The sequence below is a fragment of the Terrapene carolina genome, unplaced genomic scaffold (genome assembly GCF_002925995.2).
Source record: "Terrapene carolina triunguis isolate 2854851 unplaced genomic scaffold, T_m_triunguis-2.0 Scaffold32922, whole genome shotgun sequence".
NCBI classification, from domain to species: domain Eukaryota; kingdom Metazoa; phylum Chordata; order Testudines; family Emydidae; genus Terrapene; species Terrapene triunguis.
This window is the reverse complement of record NW_020697273.1, coordinates 2,851,226-2,867,284: the sequence shown is the minus strand read 5'-3', so window position 1 is coordinate 2,867,284 and position 16,059 is coordinate 2,851,226. Positions and strand designations below refer to the sequence as shown.

Here is a 16,059-nt window from a genome sequence, read left to right as displayed (position 1 = left end):
AGGTGTCCATTCCCCCAACCTCTCATTTAAAGTGGTTGAATTTGAAATATTTTTTGCACAAACTTTCAGAATAAATTCATTTTTGGATGAGATTGGGCCTTGAAAATTAGTCCAGCGGGTTATGAACTGAACACTGTAATGGGGAAGGGGAGTTATAAATAGAAATGTTCACACAATCTTAATTATAGGTGGTGATGGTGCTTCAGCTACAACAATAGAAGTGGGCTATTGAGGTTCTGATCCCACTAAAAGTGATGACATCCCAAGACTTCAGCTTCAACACTTCTAGACTGGAAACATACCAGTGCATTAGGCCTTAAACAGCATCTACTAAAATCCACATTTGTGTAGACCCACAAACTTAACAGTAAAAATCCAAGCATTTTGCAGATTCACAGAAATTCTTTATGAATGCAAGTGCTAGAACATCTGGACTCAGGAGCAACCAGGAATATTGGTGATGACTAAGGGATGTGGATGCCTGCTGTCTCTCTCTGGAATCAGTAGCATTTCAGATACTCTCATTCATATATTTAAACTTACACTTCTAGTCTAGAGCTTTGTTTCTCATCTCTGTTTGCCATACAGTAATTGTTACCATGTGCAGCTCTGCTGCCTTGAGCAACTTCTCATTGTGTTTTCTTTTTCTTTCCCCTTGTTCAAGCCTAACTATGGGACAGCTTTATGAGAAGGAGAAGGATGAGGATGGATTCTTATACGTGGCCTACAGTGGAGAAAACACATTTGGCTTCTGAATGCTGGGGTCTGGCTGCTGCATCATCCCGCTATGTATCTTGTAAATAGCCAATTGTTTTCAGTTATGACACCCACAGAGGTTTCTCCCATACACATCATGCATTTGTAACTGGATTAATTTCCTAATATATTGATAGGTCTTGTTTTATTAGACTGGTAAATTATCAGAGTTTTTCGGGTTTTTTTCCTTTATTGTGTATTGTCCTCATGGCTATAAGTTCCCAGAGCCTCACCCCTCTGGAACACATATTTAATGACATTGTTTATATATTGACGCAAAGTAGTTGGGCTACTAAAACATGAAAAAGAGGAACATGCATTTATTCTGGATTTAGTTTGAGGTGTTAGCTTGACAAGAATTAAAATATTAATTATTCTTAGGAACACTGGCTTCACTAGGTTATTCTGAGCAGTAGCAAGATGCTTATCATATTGAACTAAGTTAATGTTCCTCTTTCTGAATTCTATTAAGGAATAACTACAATAAAAATTCCTCCCACACACATGTTGTTATGTGGCCAATGTCCTTTCTTGACCTTAATTTTGGCCGGCAAGATTCTACAGCGAGGGAGCACACTGATGCACATAAAAGGAGGAAACAAGGATCTGTCCTTGGGGACCAAACCACCATGGCTGGAGCAGCCAGTCCTCATTAGGAGAGGAGCCAAGAGTTGCCAATGGGACCCAGCTCTCAGTCCAAGGATGCTGGGGAGGAGGGAACTGGATAATGGGATTGTGCATATGGGGAAGGGCTGACAGTCAAGATACTGGACAACACATGCAAGGGCAGAAGAGGACCAGGCAGCAAAGGAGTGGGAGAGAATAATACACTAGGTAGGAGATGGAGATTAAATTAAGAGCAAAAAGAGACAGTAGGACTAATTTTTTCAAAATCAATAATTGCATAGAAGACAGTTAAATATATAAACTCTATTCCAGGTAAGCAATTGCTGCTGATATTGCATGGCTCTGAATGGGAAGGAACATATTCCCAAGACAATCCTTCTGTTCTTTTAAGTAGAAGAGGTCCAGATTGGAATTAGCAGAGATGGAGCAGGCCGGGGCAAACATAGGTGAGAGAAAGTTATATACTCTTACGAGAAGTTTCAGTCCCGCAGTGGTTTTCAACTTATTTACCATTGTAGGCCGCGTCCAATACTACGTGTATGGCCCTGAGGATGTCACATGGGCTGCAGCTCTGTGCTTATTGGGCTGCAAGCGACCTGCGGGGGACAGGTTGAGAACCACTGCTCTACTTCATGAAAATTAAAAGTCACTCCAAATTCATGATTGGAAAATAGGTATAGTCACATCACAACCCTCAACGGGTACATCTGTACAGCAGCTTGGAGCTATAAGTCCCAGCTTGGGCAGCCATACACACGATTGAGCTAGCATACTAAAAATAGCAACGTAGGCGTGGTGGCTCAGGCTAGTCACCTAAGTACAATCATGTCCACGGTCCTAGGTACGTACTTGGGTGGCTAGCTCAAGCTGCCACCTGTACCACTGTGGCCACACTGCTATTTTTAGCTCACAAGCTCAACCAAGCAGTGCATGTATGGCTACCTGAGCTGTGAATTACACCTTCCAGCTGTGCTGTAGACGTACTCTAAAGCAGGGGTGAAAGTGGGTGGGTACGGTGTACTGGTAAGAAGCCGGTACCGGCCCGTACCCAGCCAACGTTAAAGTGCTGCCACAGTGCTTTAAGATCATTGCCCCTTTTGCGCCTCCCCCGCCCCCCAGGCCACTGACCCAGGGAGAGTTGGGGGGAAGGGGAAGCTGCCCCAGGGCTGTTGATTTAAAAGGGGCTGGGGCTCCTGGCTACTGCCGCCGCTACCACAGCAGCAGCTGGAGCCCCGGGCCCTTTTAAATTGCCACTGGAGCCCCAGGCGGTGCAGGCCAGGCAGCACAGATGGGCTGGCTGGGGGAGGCTGACCCCAGCTCTGCCCCTTCTGCCCGAGGCCCCACCCCTTCCAGAGGCCCAGAACTGGGCCTCCATACCGGTAAGAATTTAATATTACTTTCACCCCTGCTCTAAATGTAAACAGGCTCTGAGACAAGTAAGTGGGGTTGAAATAGTTTTGATCTTCACTTTCTCTTTACAATGGTGCACAAGGGCCTTGGGGAACCAGGACTGACTCACAGCACTGGCCTTCGGCAATCAGGGCCCACCCTTTGCGCAAACCCAGAACAAACGGAATTAATCATGCAATAAGCTTTCAACTTCCTCATCACTGGGTTCACACTGCTACACTGCTTCTATATACTCAGGCTACACAGGGTAGAACAAGGAGAATGTGTGCTGCCAAGTAAAGAGGAGAAAGCCTCTCGTTATGTGCCGGGGCGCTCATGCTATAATGGGTAGGGCAGATAGCTACATGGCAAGAATTGAGTTATTGGAGAATTTGCATCTCTCTTAATATAGTATAGTAGGAAATCACTAACCATAATACTTCAGGCTGCAAACAGAACCCTGATTTTTTTTTTTTTTTTTAACACTATGGTGCTAGTGAGGGGTTTTTTTTGTTTGTTTGTTTTTAAATGTGCCAGGGTCAACGTGGCGGTTATCATGGTGAGCCTACTGCTGAATTTACACACGTTGAAGCTTCCAGGAGCTTACACTATATCTAAAGTTATGTTTGGCTTTAAAAGTCACATTTACTGGTGCTATCTTTCTTTTGTTGGGAAGAGGCAGGAGCTTGCGAAATGTTGATAGTGGCCTGTTACTAAAGCTGGTTTCAATAGTGTAGCATGTGCTCCCTGCATCTGAAAAAGTGCTCTTAATCAATAAGCCTTTCATTAATTTAGTGCTGCAGCAGTTAAGGTCCTGTCATCATTTCCATTGTGAACCCTCTTTTTTCATGAGTTAACACTCATCTATGTTTGTTTTGGGCAGAAACTTGCATAGCAAGTCTCTACCTGGAGGGACTTTCTGGCCCTGGTTTTCAAAACTTGGAAGGAAGGCAATAGGATTAGCTGCTTTTTTTGTCTCCTTTACCATTAAAAAGGAGCTTTGTATCCTTTAAAGTGAAACACTGCACCATTTGTCCATAGGCAAAACTAGCCTCTGGCTGGTTAGGACATAAATTGAAGCAGCTGATTATATAATTCAGAACCATGATTCACTGGTTTATCACTTAGTCGTCCTTGAAAATTTTAAATACACCCTAGTAATACAGAGGCGCAGCTACCCAAACCTTGAAAGGAACAAGCTTTAACCACAATAGCATGACAGGCTGAAATGACTTTGGAATTTCCTTCATGAATATCTGAAAAACAAGTGATGACTTTATTTCTTCTAACATTAGCTCACAGATTACTGGCCAGTCTAGACTCAGCAGCCCGGAGTCATGAGGAAAGAACTGCACAAGAAAGACTGCAGCAAAGGAATGAGAAAGGGCTCCATAAAGGTCTTTTTATATTGTATCAAGAGGTGGATACATGTAGGTTGGCAGCATAACAGAGCGAACGATTTTTCTTACTGCACATCCCTGCTTTTGGTAGAACCATTCTCACTTATAGAATGGAAAAAAGTGACTGAGCCAGGATGTTTGGCTCCCACATGACTCCTTCCCCCACCCCATTCCCTCTTTTTTTTAAACCCTTCAGTATTGGCAGTGGCAGCTCAGCTTATGCACTGGAGAACGCAGAAAGGGTGTAAAACAAGAACTTTTTCAGGGACTTCTTGTAACCCCCATCCCCTCCCTCATGCCTGGAGCTCTTCTCTCCACCCTGTTCGCCCCTTTGCCAGGGTCTCCCCTACCAGGAACTGTGCTCGCCTCTATTCCCTACTTCCCCCATTCTCCCCTGCCACCAGGGGTTGTCCCTTCTCCCCATGTTACATGCACTGTATACACCCCCTTCCCTGGGTTCCCTATGCCCCCCTGAGGTTGTATGCACCCCCCCAATTCCCCAACATGCCAGGGGCTCTGTGTGCACACATTCCATTCCTTCCCCCCACTTATTCTCCATTCTTTCCTTTCTGTTTCAGGATGTCAACATTTTAAACTGTATTGGCAGGCTAGACAGTACTGAGGGTGCTGTTATGGGGAAATGTCTTCATGGTTCTCTCTGGTTGTGAGCTATAGCCAATTACAGAGAAGCGTTAAGCTGATAGCTCTGTTAACCAGATGCCACGAGACTGTCCCCCTCCCCTTTTTCACCAAAATCAGTAGGGATCTATCCCCCAGCCTCAACAATTACTTAACATTTTGGAGCTGATCGGATGTGATGTTCAACCCTTTTTTCTCATGAAAGAGAGAAATGCCATTAAATTGAGTGGCAAAGGATATGAGGGAATACCTTTTATTAGACCAACTTCTGTTGGTGAAAGAAACGAGCTTGCAAAGTTCCTCTCTCACCAACAGAAGTTGGTCTAAAAAAAGGTATTCCCTCACCCCCCTTGTCTCTCTAATATCCTGGGACCAACATTCCTGCAACAACACTGCAAACATTAAATTGTGTGTAAGGCCTCACAAGCTCAGCCAAGGAGTCTTTCAAGTGCTGTTTTGTTTGGTGTTTTAATTCTTGCCTTCTGGCGTGGGTTCACTAACACCTCATCTAGGCTGCAGCATGTCTGACTCTCTCATTGTCCCCATCCCAAAAGGTTAATGACACTGGGCAGAAGCCCCAAAGCTGCTGGCTCCGCCTGCCACGCCTTAGGAGAAGCAGGCACACTAGCTCATTGTACAAAGGCACAGGGAAAGCTTAGGAGAGAGTTAAAAAAAACCTACGTCTCCCAACGGCTGATCTAAAAGCTAGACTGGCTGCAGTACAACTAGCCTTATACAACTTGTTCTAACATTACAGCTGGAGAGGAAATGGAAACATTCCAGTCTGGTTTGCAAGTTCACTGGAGACCTTGTTTATGAATAACAAAGGGGGAAACAAGCACATTCAGAAGATCTGGTTTACGCTGGCTACATGGAATCTCACAAGACTTTAGGAAAGGGAGGAGGTAATGAGTTTGAAAATGTACTGGTTTGTTTTATATTAGTGTATTATAGTGCACTAACTGCTAAGACCTGCTGCTTCTCCATCTCAAGCAACCACACCCTCTTCCTAGATGCTTCACATTCCTGCAGTTCACCCCAACCCCAAAATATACTGGGATCTGGCTTGACCTCCAGCTGCTGGTTCCTCACACAAGTTCTAGATATCAGCTTCTTTACCCCTACACTAGCTCAGTTCTTTCAAGAGGGGCTGGGATGTTGATGCTGGCTATGAAAAGTGTGGGAGGAGACAGATTAGACTCAGGCTGTCTCCTCCTCCAGGAAACCATAATTTAGCCACTGTGTGAACCAAAAGGATTGTCAAGGAAGGCAATAGGCTTAGCTCCATTTCTCCCTCCTATGCATTAGAGCAGGATACAGCTGCCATCGCTCTGCCCAATGTTTTTGTAAAATGTAGGCTACAGCAGGACAGACGTCTGAGAGAACAGTGGCTCTTGGGTGATTATATAATCTCAGTCTTGGACTTAAGGAAGAAAATATGTCCATGTCAGGGCCGGCTCCAGGCACCAGCTTCTCAAGCAGGTGCTTGGGGCGGCCGTTCCGGACAGGGGCGGCAGTTCCAGGTATTCGGCGGCAATTCGGCGGACGGTCCCTCACTCCGCCTGGGAGTGAAGGACCTCCCGCCGAATTGCCGCCGCAGATCGCAATCGCGGCTTTTTTTAGATCGCGACTTTTTTTTTTTGGTTTTGGCTGCTTGGGGTGGCCAAAACCCTGGAGCCGGCCCTGGTCCATGTGAACTGTCAACTGCCCAGATGGAAGAATCTGGGTAGACCACACAACACTTCTAGTTTGACTAGGACATTTTCCAACAGTCTTAGACTGTTCTGCCATGCTGATGTCATCTAATAATAGTTTGCTTAGACCCATCTATTAAAGCAAAGCCTGTCAGGGACTGTATACTGCTACCAGAAGCCTCTCCAGCTTCTACCAGGCTCAGTTAACACATGGCATAAGCCAAATGGTAACATTATAACATGAGGTCCTTACTGATACAACCAAGATCTGTTTTCCCAAGGAGAAATGGTGAATAAAAGGCTTGGGTGTCTCAGTGTTAGTATTTCTGTCATGTATCTGTTGGCTTAGACTTCATAGTGTCTTATCTCACTGAAAATTGTTTTTAATGGAAATGTGGCATCCTTTCTGCTCTCTGATTCAGATTTTTTTTAAAAACCTTCCCCACTGTAAAATGCAGAGGCTTTTATGGAATGATCTGGATATAAAAAAATAAAATGACTAATTAAAAGCCCCATTTTTACCCAACTCATCAAATTATCTCTCATCAGTAGGGTGACTAGATACCTTGGTCCTCTGGGATTGGTCTTGGTCTTGGCTTGGAGGTATGAGAGAACAGATAGTGCCAAGCCAACAGGTTTGGGTGCTGTATCTTTTCTACAGCAGAACAAAAGGCTGGCATGTCACCTCTTCCTACTTTCATCTCCCTTGTCAAAGATATCAGAGTTTGTAGTAGATGGATCAGGAGTTCACCTACTCATATGCTGTGATAAATGAAGGGGGGGTAGCTCCCTATTATGGACACCCACCCAGCCAGCTAGCTATAAAATCCCTCGGAGTAGCTGTTCTCTACCTGTAAAGGTTAAAAAGTCCACAGGTAAAAAGAAAGGAGTGGGCATCTGACCAAAAGAGCCAGTGGGATGGCTAGAACTTTTAAAAATTGAAACAAGACTCCCCTTTGTTGTCTGTGGTTGTTCTCCGGAGAGAGGAGACACACAGCTGCAATGCTATAAACTGCTTTAAGCCAGGTATGAGAAATCATCAGATCATACCTATAATTACTTATTTGAACCCCCCCAAATATGTAAGTAGATCAGAAAATGTCTACAAAGATGTGATTAGGGTTATTTCCTTTATTTCTGTAAGGCTTGGGGAATCTTCTCTGTGCTAACCACAAATGCTTTTGTTTGCTTGTAACTTTTAAGCTGAACCCCCAAGAAAGCTATTTTGGGTGCTTAATTTTTGGAAGTGCTCTTTTAAAATCTAGCAAAAGCCTAAGTTCGAGATGTGTTTTTTTCTTTTTTGTTTTTAATAAAATTTACCTTTTTTAAGAACAGAATTGGATCTTTGGTGTCCTAAGAGGTCTGTGCATATGCTGTTTAATTAGCTAGTGGCAACAGCTAATTTCCTTTGTTTTCTTTTTCAGCTCTTCCCCAGGGGGGAGAAAGGGCTTGAGAGTACCTCACAGGGAGGAATTCCCAAGTGCTCCTTGCTGGATCAAGGGGGTTTTTGCATTTGGGTGGTGGCAGCATTTACCAAGCCAAGGTCAGAGAAAAGCTGTAACCTTGGGAGTGTAATACAAGCCTGGAATGGCACGTATTAATTTTTAAAATCCTTGCAGGCCCCCACCTTCTGCACTCAAAGTGCCAGAGTGGGGATTCAGCCTTGACATATGCCATGGTAAATACAGCTCAGAAGTGACCACCCAAGACCACTGGGGTCTAATTTATATTTCATAAAGAATGACAAACAAGCAGCCATAACAAGTTCCCTTTTCTATCCCCCTCCCTCAGGCTCAGATTTTTAAAGGTATTGAGGTGTTGCTGTGCTCAGCCTAAATCCCACGCTCCCTTGGAAAATGGGATTTAGTCTCCTAAGTCAGTGAGGCATTGCAATGACTCAAATCCCTTTAAACAGCTGGGCCTTAGAGACAAGGTCCTGGCTTCAACTGACAGCCAGAATTTGGCCCACATTCTAAAGTAACATCTCCCACTCTGTGTCTGAAGGCTCCATCAATGCTGGGCTCACACAGCTGCCATTTTATGTAAACTGCAGGTAATCCTTGGTATTCTTGACCCAGGCTCCTAGGGCCTGGCTACGCAGCACTTTCCAAGCTTCTTGATAGTTTGCTGCAGCTTCCTTGTACTCCCAGTAGGTCTCCAACTTCTTCTCCCTGATAGGAAATGCACCACAACAATGGACAGATTTCAGTTTTCTTATTAACAGGAGGTTAACCTTTCCTTTTTGAACAAACACCCAACCCTGTGAGAGGTCAGTCTGCACTGCACTGACTGCTCTTCCTGACACACTTGGCAAACAGGCAGGCATATAAATACTAATCTGCAAGAGTTTTGTGGGAATAAATGGAAAGAGATGAAAAGGCCTACTGCCATTCTACCTCAGACCCATGGATCTAGCAGACAGACTAGGCCTCTACTGGCTAATTATACCCTTCTCCCTAAGATACAGTGTACTATTAGTGGTGGTACCACTGTGATGGCTGCATTTCAGAGGGCAGGAAGGGGATCCTTGGATATAATCTGTAATTCTGTAAAGTACTCAGCTACTTGGGAAAAAGCATTTTGTAAATTACAAAAAAGTAATTTTCCCTCTGTTGATACTCACACCTTCTTGCCAACTGTTGGGAATGGGCCACATCCACTCTGACTGGATTGGCCTCGTTAGCACTGACCCCCCCATTTGGTAAGGCAACTCCCATCTTTTCATGTGCTGTAATATATATATGTGCCTACTGTATTTTTCACTCCATGCATCTGATGAACTGGGTTTTAGCCCACAAAAGCTTATGCCCAAATGTGTTAATCTCTAAGGTGCCACAAGGACTCCTCGTTGTTTATGTAAATCAGTGTTATATGAGAAATGCTCACATGATTGGCAGGCAGGAAAAGAGATGATCTATTCTCCTGCAGCCCCAGGCAAATCTCTGAAAAAATCTGACACATTGGCACGTGCATGTATTCAACACCTACTCTTCTCCACAACACAAAAGCCACACCTTTGATCCATTATTCAGTTTCAAACTTTACTTTCAAGTCTTCATCCATACTTGAGATCACAAATCTAGTTAGTAAAGGTAACTGTGTTAACAATGTACTAGGACATAGTACCACAAGGACATTCTGATTAAAAAATTAGAACTATACTAAATAAACGCAATGTACATAAGTGGATTCAAAACTGGCTGACAGACCTTCAAAACGTAATTGTTAATGGGGAATTGCCCTCAAATTGGGGAGCATCCAATAGAGTCCCCCAGGGATCTGGTTTTGGGCCTGTTTATCTAATATCGTTATCAATGCTCTGGAAGAAAATATAAAATCATTGCTAGTACAGGTGATAGACTGCTGAAGCAATAAATAATGATGAAGACAGAGCAGTCATACAGAATGATCTCAACTGCTTGGTAAGATGGACCCATTCAAACAAAATGCAAGGTCATGAATCTAGGGACAAAAAATGCAGGCCATACCTACAGACTGGGGGAACTATACTCTGGAAAGAAGTGACAGTGTGAGAGTGCAGGAGTACTATGCTTGTTAACTTCAGCTAAGCTTCTCCCTCCTCTTGCATTTGTGCTTCTGTTTAAATGAAAGTTTACAAGCAAGTCTTAAAAAATTTACCCAGACCTACTAGCCAAAGGACTAAGCCCGCCAGCCATGATGAAAGATACCTATGCTGCCATATCTCCAAGGCCTCATACCCTGCAATTTAAAGGAATTAGTAATCAGAGTCCCTGAAGCAAACAAGCTCTCCACAGGAGATGTGTTGCAATTAAATACAGTGTGCATACAGATCCCCCAGGCGAGAGGCGGAGAGGGGAAGAGAAAGGAGAGTACAGTTGAAGAGATAGGTGAACCAGGATGGCATGGAGTCCCAAAGTCCAAGAAGTAGATGCTGTTAGGGAGGAGGGACTGATCAATCATCATAAGTAGCAGAAAGACCTGGGAACAGACAAGGGACCCATGGACTTGGCCCAGAGAAGGCAGTTGGTGACTTTGGAAAAAGATGTGTCAATAGAGTAAAGGGGGCAGCTTGCAAGGGATCAAGAAGAGAATCAGAGAAATGAAGGCAGGAACTTAGGAGGCAAAGTGGGGAGGAGGAAGAGAAGATGGACTGATGGCTGTAAGGAAGTGGAGTCTTGGGAGCGTTAGGTAGGGGATACCAGAATGCACTTGAACGCAGAAGAAAAGGCGTTGGTGAGGCAGACAGACGGGATCGGTGAGAAAGGCAGTAAACAAATGAGAGTGAGGAGGGACGGTTTGACAGCTTGGAAATCAATAGAAAAAGTCCACTCTGAATCAGAGCCCAGAGCGAAGGAAGAGAATATGTTGTGAAGGTGGCATGAAGGGGAAGCGGAGGGGGAATAGCGGTTTGAAGTTACCTGCTATAGTGTTTTGGTTGGTAGCAGGAAAGCAGCAGGGCAGGCTGAGTGGAGAGCTAGGTCCCCCTGCTGTACACACTAAGCTTGCATAGCCTGTATCAGAGACACTCGTATCTGTGTGTCTGCTGAACTGTGCCACAAGGAGAAGTCCAGAGACAGAAAATGACAAAGGACAAAAATGCCACAGGAAATTACAAAACCACAGGAATCCTGAAAAGGTTTGAGGTGAAAGAGTGTTATGTAACCACCACATAGCCAGCCTTCCAATCACGCAGCAGCACGCCCTCAATGCACCACACAAACCCAGCTCCTACCATCCCAGTTATGAAGTCACGTTGGACAAACAACTGAAGTAGAGATCCCCATTCAATGCTGTGGCTAAAAGGGCAAATCCTTGGATGTTTAAAACATGTATATATCCAGCAGAAGTCGGGAGGTGGTATTGCCTCTCTCAACTCAAATAATGTTTCCACTTTTCATGTCCACACTTCAAAAAGATGTTGAAAAACTAGAGAGGGCTCAGAGGAGGAACAAAAATGATTCAAGGTCTAAAAAAAAAAAAATCCCAGGAAGAGATTTAAAGACTTCAATCTGTTCAGCTCATCAAATAGAAGGTTATGGGACAACTTGATCACAGTCTAGAAGTATCTACATGGGGAGAAGATTTTTCAGGGATCTTTGAGCCTTCTGACAAAAGCATAAATGAGATCCAATAGGGGGAAGTTGAAAAATCCTAACTGGAAATAAGACTTCTTTCCCAACAGTTGGAATATTTAACCTTTGGAACAGATTAACAATGGATGTGATAGCTTCATCATCACTTGGAATCTTGAAATCAAGATTAGAGGTCTCTTTCTAACATATATGATCTAGAGTTCAACCAGAAGTTATAGGTTTGATGCAGCAGTGGTGGACGGAGTTCTATGGCCTGTGGTATTATATGCAGGTCAGACTAGATGATCCGAATGGTCCCTTCTGGCCTAAAAACTTATGCATTGCTTTCTTTAGTAACATAATGAAATTCCCACTAGGTAAGAGCTGCTGCTTTTAGTAAAAGTCTCTATACACAAAGCAAATACAGCACAGGAAGCAGACATGCAAGCTGTTCACATGGCCCCCACTCCCCATGGGCCTTCGCTGTGACCTGAAGGGAGAAGCTTTTAACCCTTGACTTCTCTCTGCTGACACTAGTGCCTTTACTGGCAATTAGTAACAGCTACAACAGTGGGTTTTGTGATGTGGACACCTGTGCACTAGGGAATACACTGAGACCCACCTAATCATTTCGCAGATACCAAACAGTGGTTAATTATCACCACTGGTTTCTGTCTGTGCCAACACTGGCTGGATTTTAATCCGACTGTTTCTCATCCTTGCTCACCTGAACTAGCAAGTCCCCCGCAAAAGGACAGTTACCTGTTCCGTAACTGGCGAGATGTGTTGCTGAGGTGTATTCCACTATAGGTGAGCGTGCTCGCCACGTGCACCGGTGCCGGAAGTTTTTCCCTTAGCAGTATCCGTAGAGGGGGAGCACCACTGCGACCCCTGGAGTGGCGCCTCTATATCGCGCCATAAAGGGGGCTGCGTGCTCCCCCCACCCTCAGTTCCTTCTTGCCAGACAACTCCGACAGAGGGGAAGGAGGGCGGGACGTGGAATACACCTGAGCAACACATCTCGAAGAACGCCAGTTACGGAACAGGTAACTGTCCTTTCTTCTTCGAGTGATTGCTCATGTGTATTCCACTATAGGTGACTCCAAGCTACACCTGATGGAGGTGGGTAGGAGTTTTAAGTTTTAAGATTTAAGGGTTACCCGGGCGGAGCACCGCCCTACCAAACCCTGCGTCATCCCGCGTCTGGGAGATGATCACATATGCGAGGAGAAGGTGTGGACAGAGGACCACGTAGCAGCCCTACATATGTCCTGAATAGGGACGTGAGCCACATAGGCAGCCGACGAGGCCTGAGCTCTCATCGAATGAGCCTTCACTATAGGAGGCAGGGGAACCCCTGCTAGGTCGTAACAGGTGCGAATGCACAAGGTGATCCAGCGGGAAATCCACTGGGTGGAGACCGGACACCCCCTCATGTGCTCGGCCGATGCAATAAACAGCTGGGGGGATTTCCTAAATGGCCTGGTTCTATCTAGGTAGAAGGCCAGCGCTCTGCGCACGTCTAACATGTGCAGGTGGCGTTCCTCATTAGAGGAATGGGGCTTAGGGCAGAGGATCGGGAGGAAAATATCCTGATCCATGTGAAAAGCCGAGACTACCTTCGGCAAAAAAGCTGGGTGAGGGCAGAGCTGAACCTTGTCCTTATGGAAAACCATATACGGTGGTTCAGAGGTCAGGGCCCTGAGCTCTGAGACCCGGTGGGCTGAGGTGATAGCCACTAAGAACGCCACTTTCCGCGATAAGTGGGACCATGAACATGTGGCTAAAGGCTCGAAAGGAGGCCCTGTGAGGTGGGAGAGCACTAGGTTCAGGTCCCAGAGCGGGACCGGGGGTCTGGCGTAAGGGAATGCCCGATCTAACCCTTTTAGAAACCGGGACGTCATGTGATGTGAAAACACCGAAAGGCCCTGCACCGGGGGGTGGAAAGCCGAAATGGCCGCCAGGTGCACCCTGATCGAGGAGGGCGCCAGCCCTTGGGTCCTAAGGGACAGGAGGTAATCGAGGACGAGCTGGATAGATGCGGAAGAGGGAGAGGAACCTCTATCCCTCGCCCACATAGAGAACCGATACCATTTGGCCAGGTAGGTTCGACATGTGGAGGGTTTCCTACTCTCCAGTAGGACCCTTCTCACATCCTCAGAACATCTCCCTTCCTCCTCATTCAACCACGGAGCAGTCACGCTGTCAAGTGGAGCGGGGCCAGGTTGGGGTGGAGGAGACGACCTTCGTCCTGGGAGAGGAGGTCTGGGCGGAGCGGCAGCCTGCAAGGGGGGGGCCGCTAAGAGTTGCAGTAGGGTCCCGTACCAACGTTGACGGGCCCAGTCCAGGGCTATGAGGATAATCCTCGCCCCGTCTGACTTCACCTTCTGTAGGACCCTGTCTATTGGGGGAAGGGCGGGAAGGCATACAACAGGGGCCCTGACCATGGGAGCAGGAATGCATCTGATATTGCCCCGTTGCCCTCTCCCGCCCTGGAACAGAACCGGGGACACAGGCGATTCTGGGCGGTGGCGAACAGGTCTACCTGGGGAGTACCCCACTGTAGGAAGATCCACCTGGCCACCTCCCTGTGCAGGGACCACTCGTGATGTTGGGAGAAAACCCTGCTCAGGCGGTCCGCGAGCGTGTTGCTCTTGCTGGGCAGGTAAAAGGCCCGCAGGAGGATGTTGTGGGCTATACAGAACTCCCACAGGAGCTGGGCTTCCTGGCATAAGGCCCGGGAACGCGTGCCCCCCTGCTTGTTGACGTAATACATGGCAGTCGTGTTGTCCGTGAGGACTCTGACCACCCTCCCTTGTATGTGCTGGCGAAATGCCACGCACGCCAGGCGCCACAGCCCTGAGCTCCCTGACATTTATGTGCAGGGTCAGTTCCTTGGGTGACCACATACCCTGGGTCCTGAAGCCCCCCACATGGGCTCCCCATCTCAGGTCTGAGGCATCCGACACTAGATCTAGTGAGGGAGGGGGCTCTCGGAAGGGAATACCCTGAAGCATGTTCCTCGGGAGGGACCACCATTGCAGGTCTGCCACCACCGTTGGTGGCACCATGACCACCTTGTCCAGGCCATCCCTGGCCTGGGAGTAACGGGAGGCCAACCAGAGCTGAAGGGGCCTCATCCTACCCCTGGCATGTCACACCACAGAGGTGCATGCTGCCATATGGCCTAGGATTTGAAGGCACACCCGTGCCGTAGTTACCGGAAAGGCCATGACCGAGGCGATGAGAGCTTTGAGCATCTCGAATCTGTCCCGTGGGAGGGAGGCCGTGGCCACCCGGGAATCTAACAGTGCTCCTATGAAGTTTATGCCCTGAACTGGGGCTAACGTGGATTTCTCCTCGTTTACCACTAGGCCTAGAGCTGCACAGGTGTTTAGCAGGAAGTTCATCTGCTCCTGCACCTGAGACTGAGACTTGCCCTTGAGCAGCCAGTCGTCGAGGTACGGGAAGATCTGCAGCCCTTTCCTCCTGAGGTGGGCCGCTACCACCGCCATACACTTTGTAAAGACCCTGGGGGCAGTAGAAAGGCCAAAGGGGAGGACCGTAAACTGGTAGTGGTCCTGACCCACCAGGAAACGGAGGAAGCGCCTGTGACCCTCGAAAATGTGGGTGTGAAAATACGCATCCTGGAGGTCCAGAGCCGTAAACCAATCCCCCGGGTCTAGGGATGGAATAATAGAGGCCAGGCCATGCGGAATTTGCAACGAACCAGGAACTGGTTGAGATTCCGCAGATCAAGGATGGACCGGAGCCCGCCCTTTGTCTTCGGGATGAGGAAATACCTGGAGTAAAATCCCTTGCCCTGGAATTCCCGAGGTACCCTCTTCCACAGCTCCAAGGGAGAGGAGGCGCTCTACCTCCTGGCCTAGAAGGAGGGCATGCTCCGGGTCCCCGGCCGGCTCCCGGGACAGAGGATGGTGGGGAGGGGGCAAAACGAACTGCAACCTGTACCCTTGGGAGATGGTGCTGAGGACCCATCGATCCGACGTTATACGGGACCATTGCTGTCGGAAGGCAGATAAACGGTTGGCAAAACTCAACTTTATTAACTGGGGGGGGGGGTTCCCTGGCAACAGGCCCGGTGACCCCCCGCAACGAGTCAAAAACGCCTCTTCCCTGGCCTCTTGCCCTTCGAGGGGCCAGGCCGTGGGGCCGAACGGGATTGGCTTTGGGATCGACGCCTCTGCTCCCTCTGCCTTTTAGGCGGGGGCTCGTATCTGCCCCGAGCCGGAGGAGTGGAGATTTGAGGCCTGGGCTTATCCTTGGTGGGCGGGATAGCGTCTGCAGGGTGGTGCGGGAATCCTTCATCCCATGCAGACGCATGTCTGTCTGGTTCGCGAACAGGGCCCTCCTGTCAAATGGCAGGTCCTGCATGATGGACTGGGACTCCACGGACAGCCCCGACAGCGAGAGCCACGACGCCCTCCGCATGGAGATGGCCGAAGCCATCGAACGGGCCGCTGTGTCCGCCGAATCAGA

General features: G+C 47.5%; 2 protein-coding genes across 5 annotated transcripts in view; one reads left to right on the top strand and one right to left on the bottom strand.

The window, feature by feature from the left end:
• LOC113409393 (gamma-aminobutyric acid receptor-associated protein-like 2) overlaps positions 1-921 on the top strand; it is a 30,204-nt gene extending 29,283 nt beyond the window's left edge. The window contains exon 4 of the mRNA XM_026663245.2: positions 665-921. Coding sequence (XP_026519030.1) covers positions 665-755 — 91 coding nt within the window. The 3' untranslated portion in view covers positions 756-921. The remainder of the gene's footprint in view (positions 1-664) is intronic.
• Positions 922-8,102: 7,181 nt separating this feature from the next.
• The window catches only part of LOC113409391 (tRNA-specific adenosine deaminase 1-like), a 45,165-nt gene continuing 37,208 nt past the window's right edge, over positions 8,103-16,059 (bottom strand). For all 4 annotated transcript variants that reach the window (XM_026663242.1, XM_026663243.1, XM_029914177.1 and 1 more), the window contains one exon: positions 8,103-8,676. In XM_026663242.1, the coding sequence (XP_026519027.1) occupies positions 8,544-8,676 (133 nt within the window). In that variant the 3' untranslated portion in view covers positions 8,103-8,543. The remainder of the gene's footprint in view (positions 8,677-16,059) is intronic.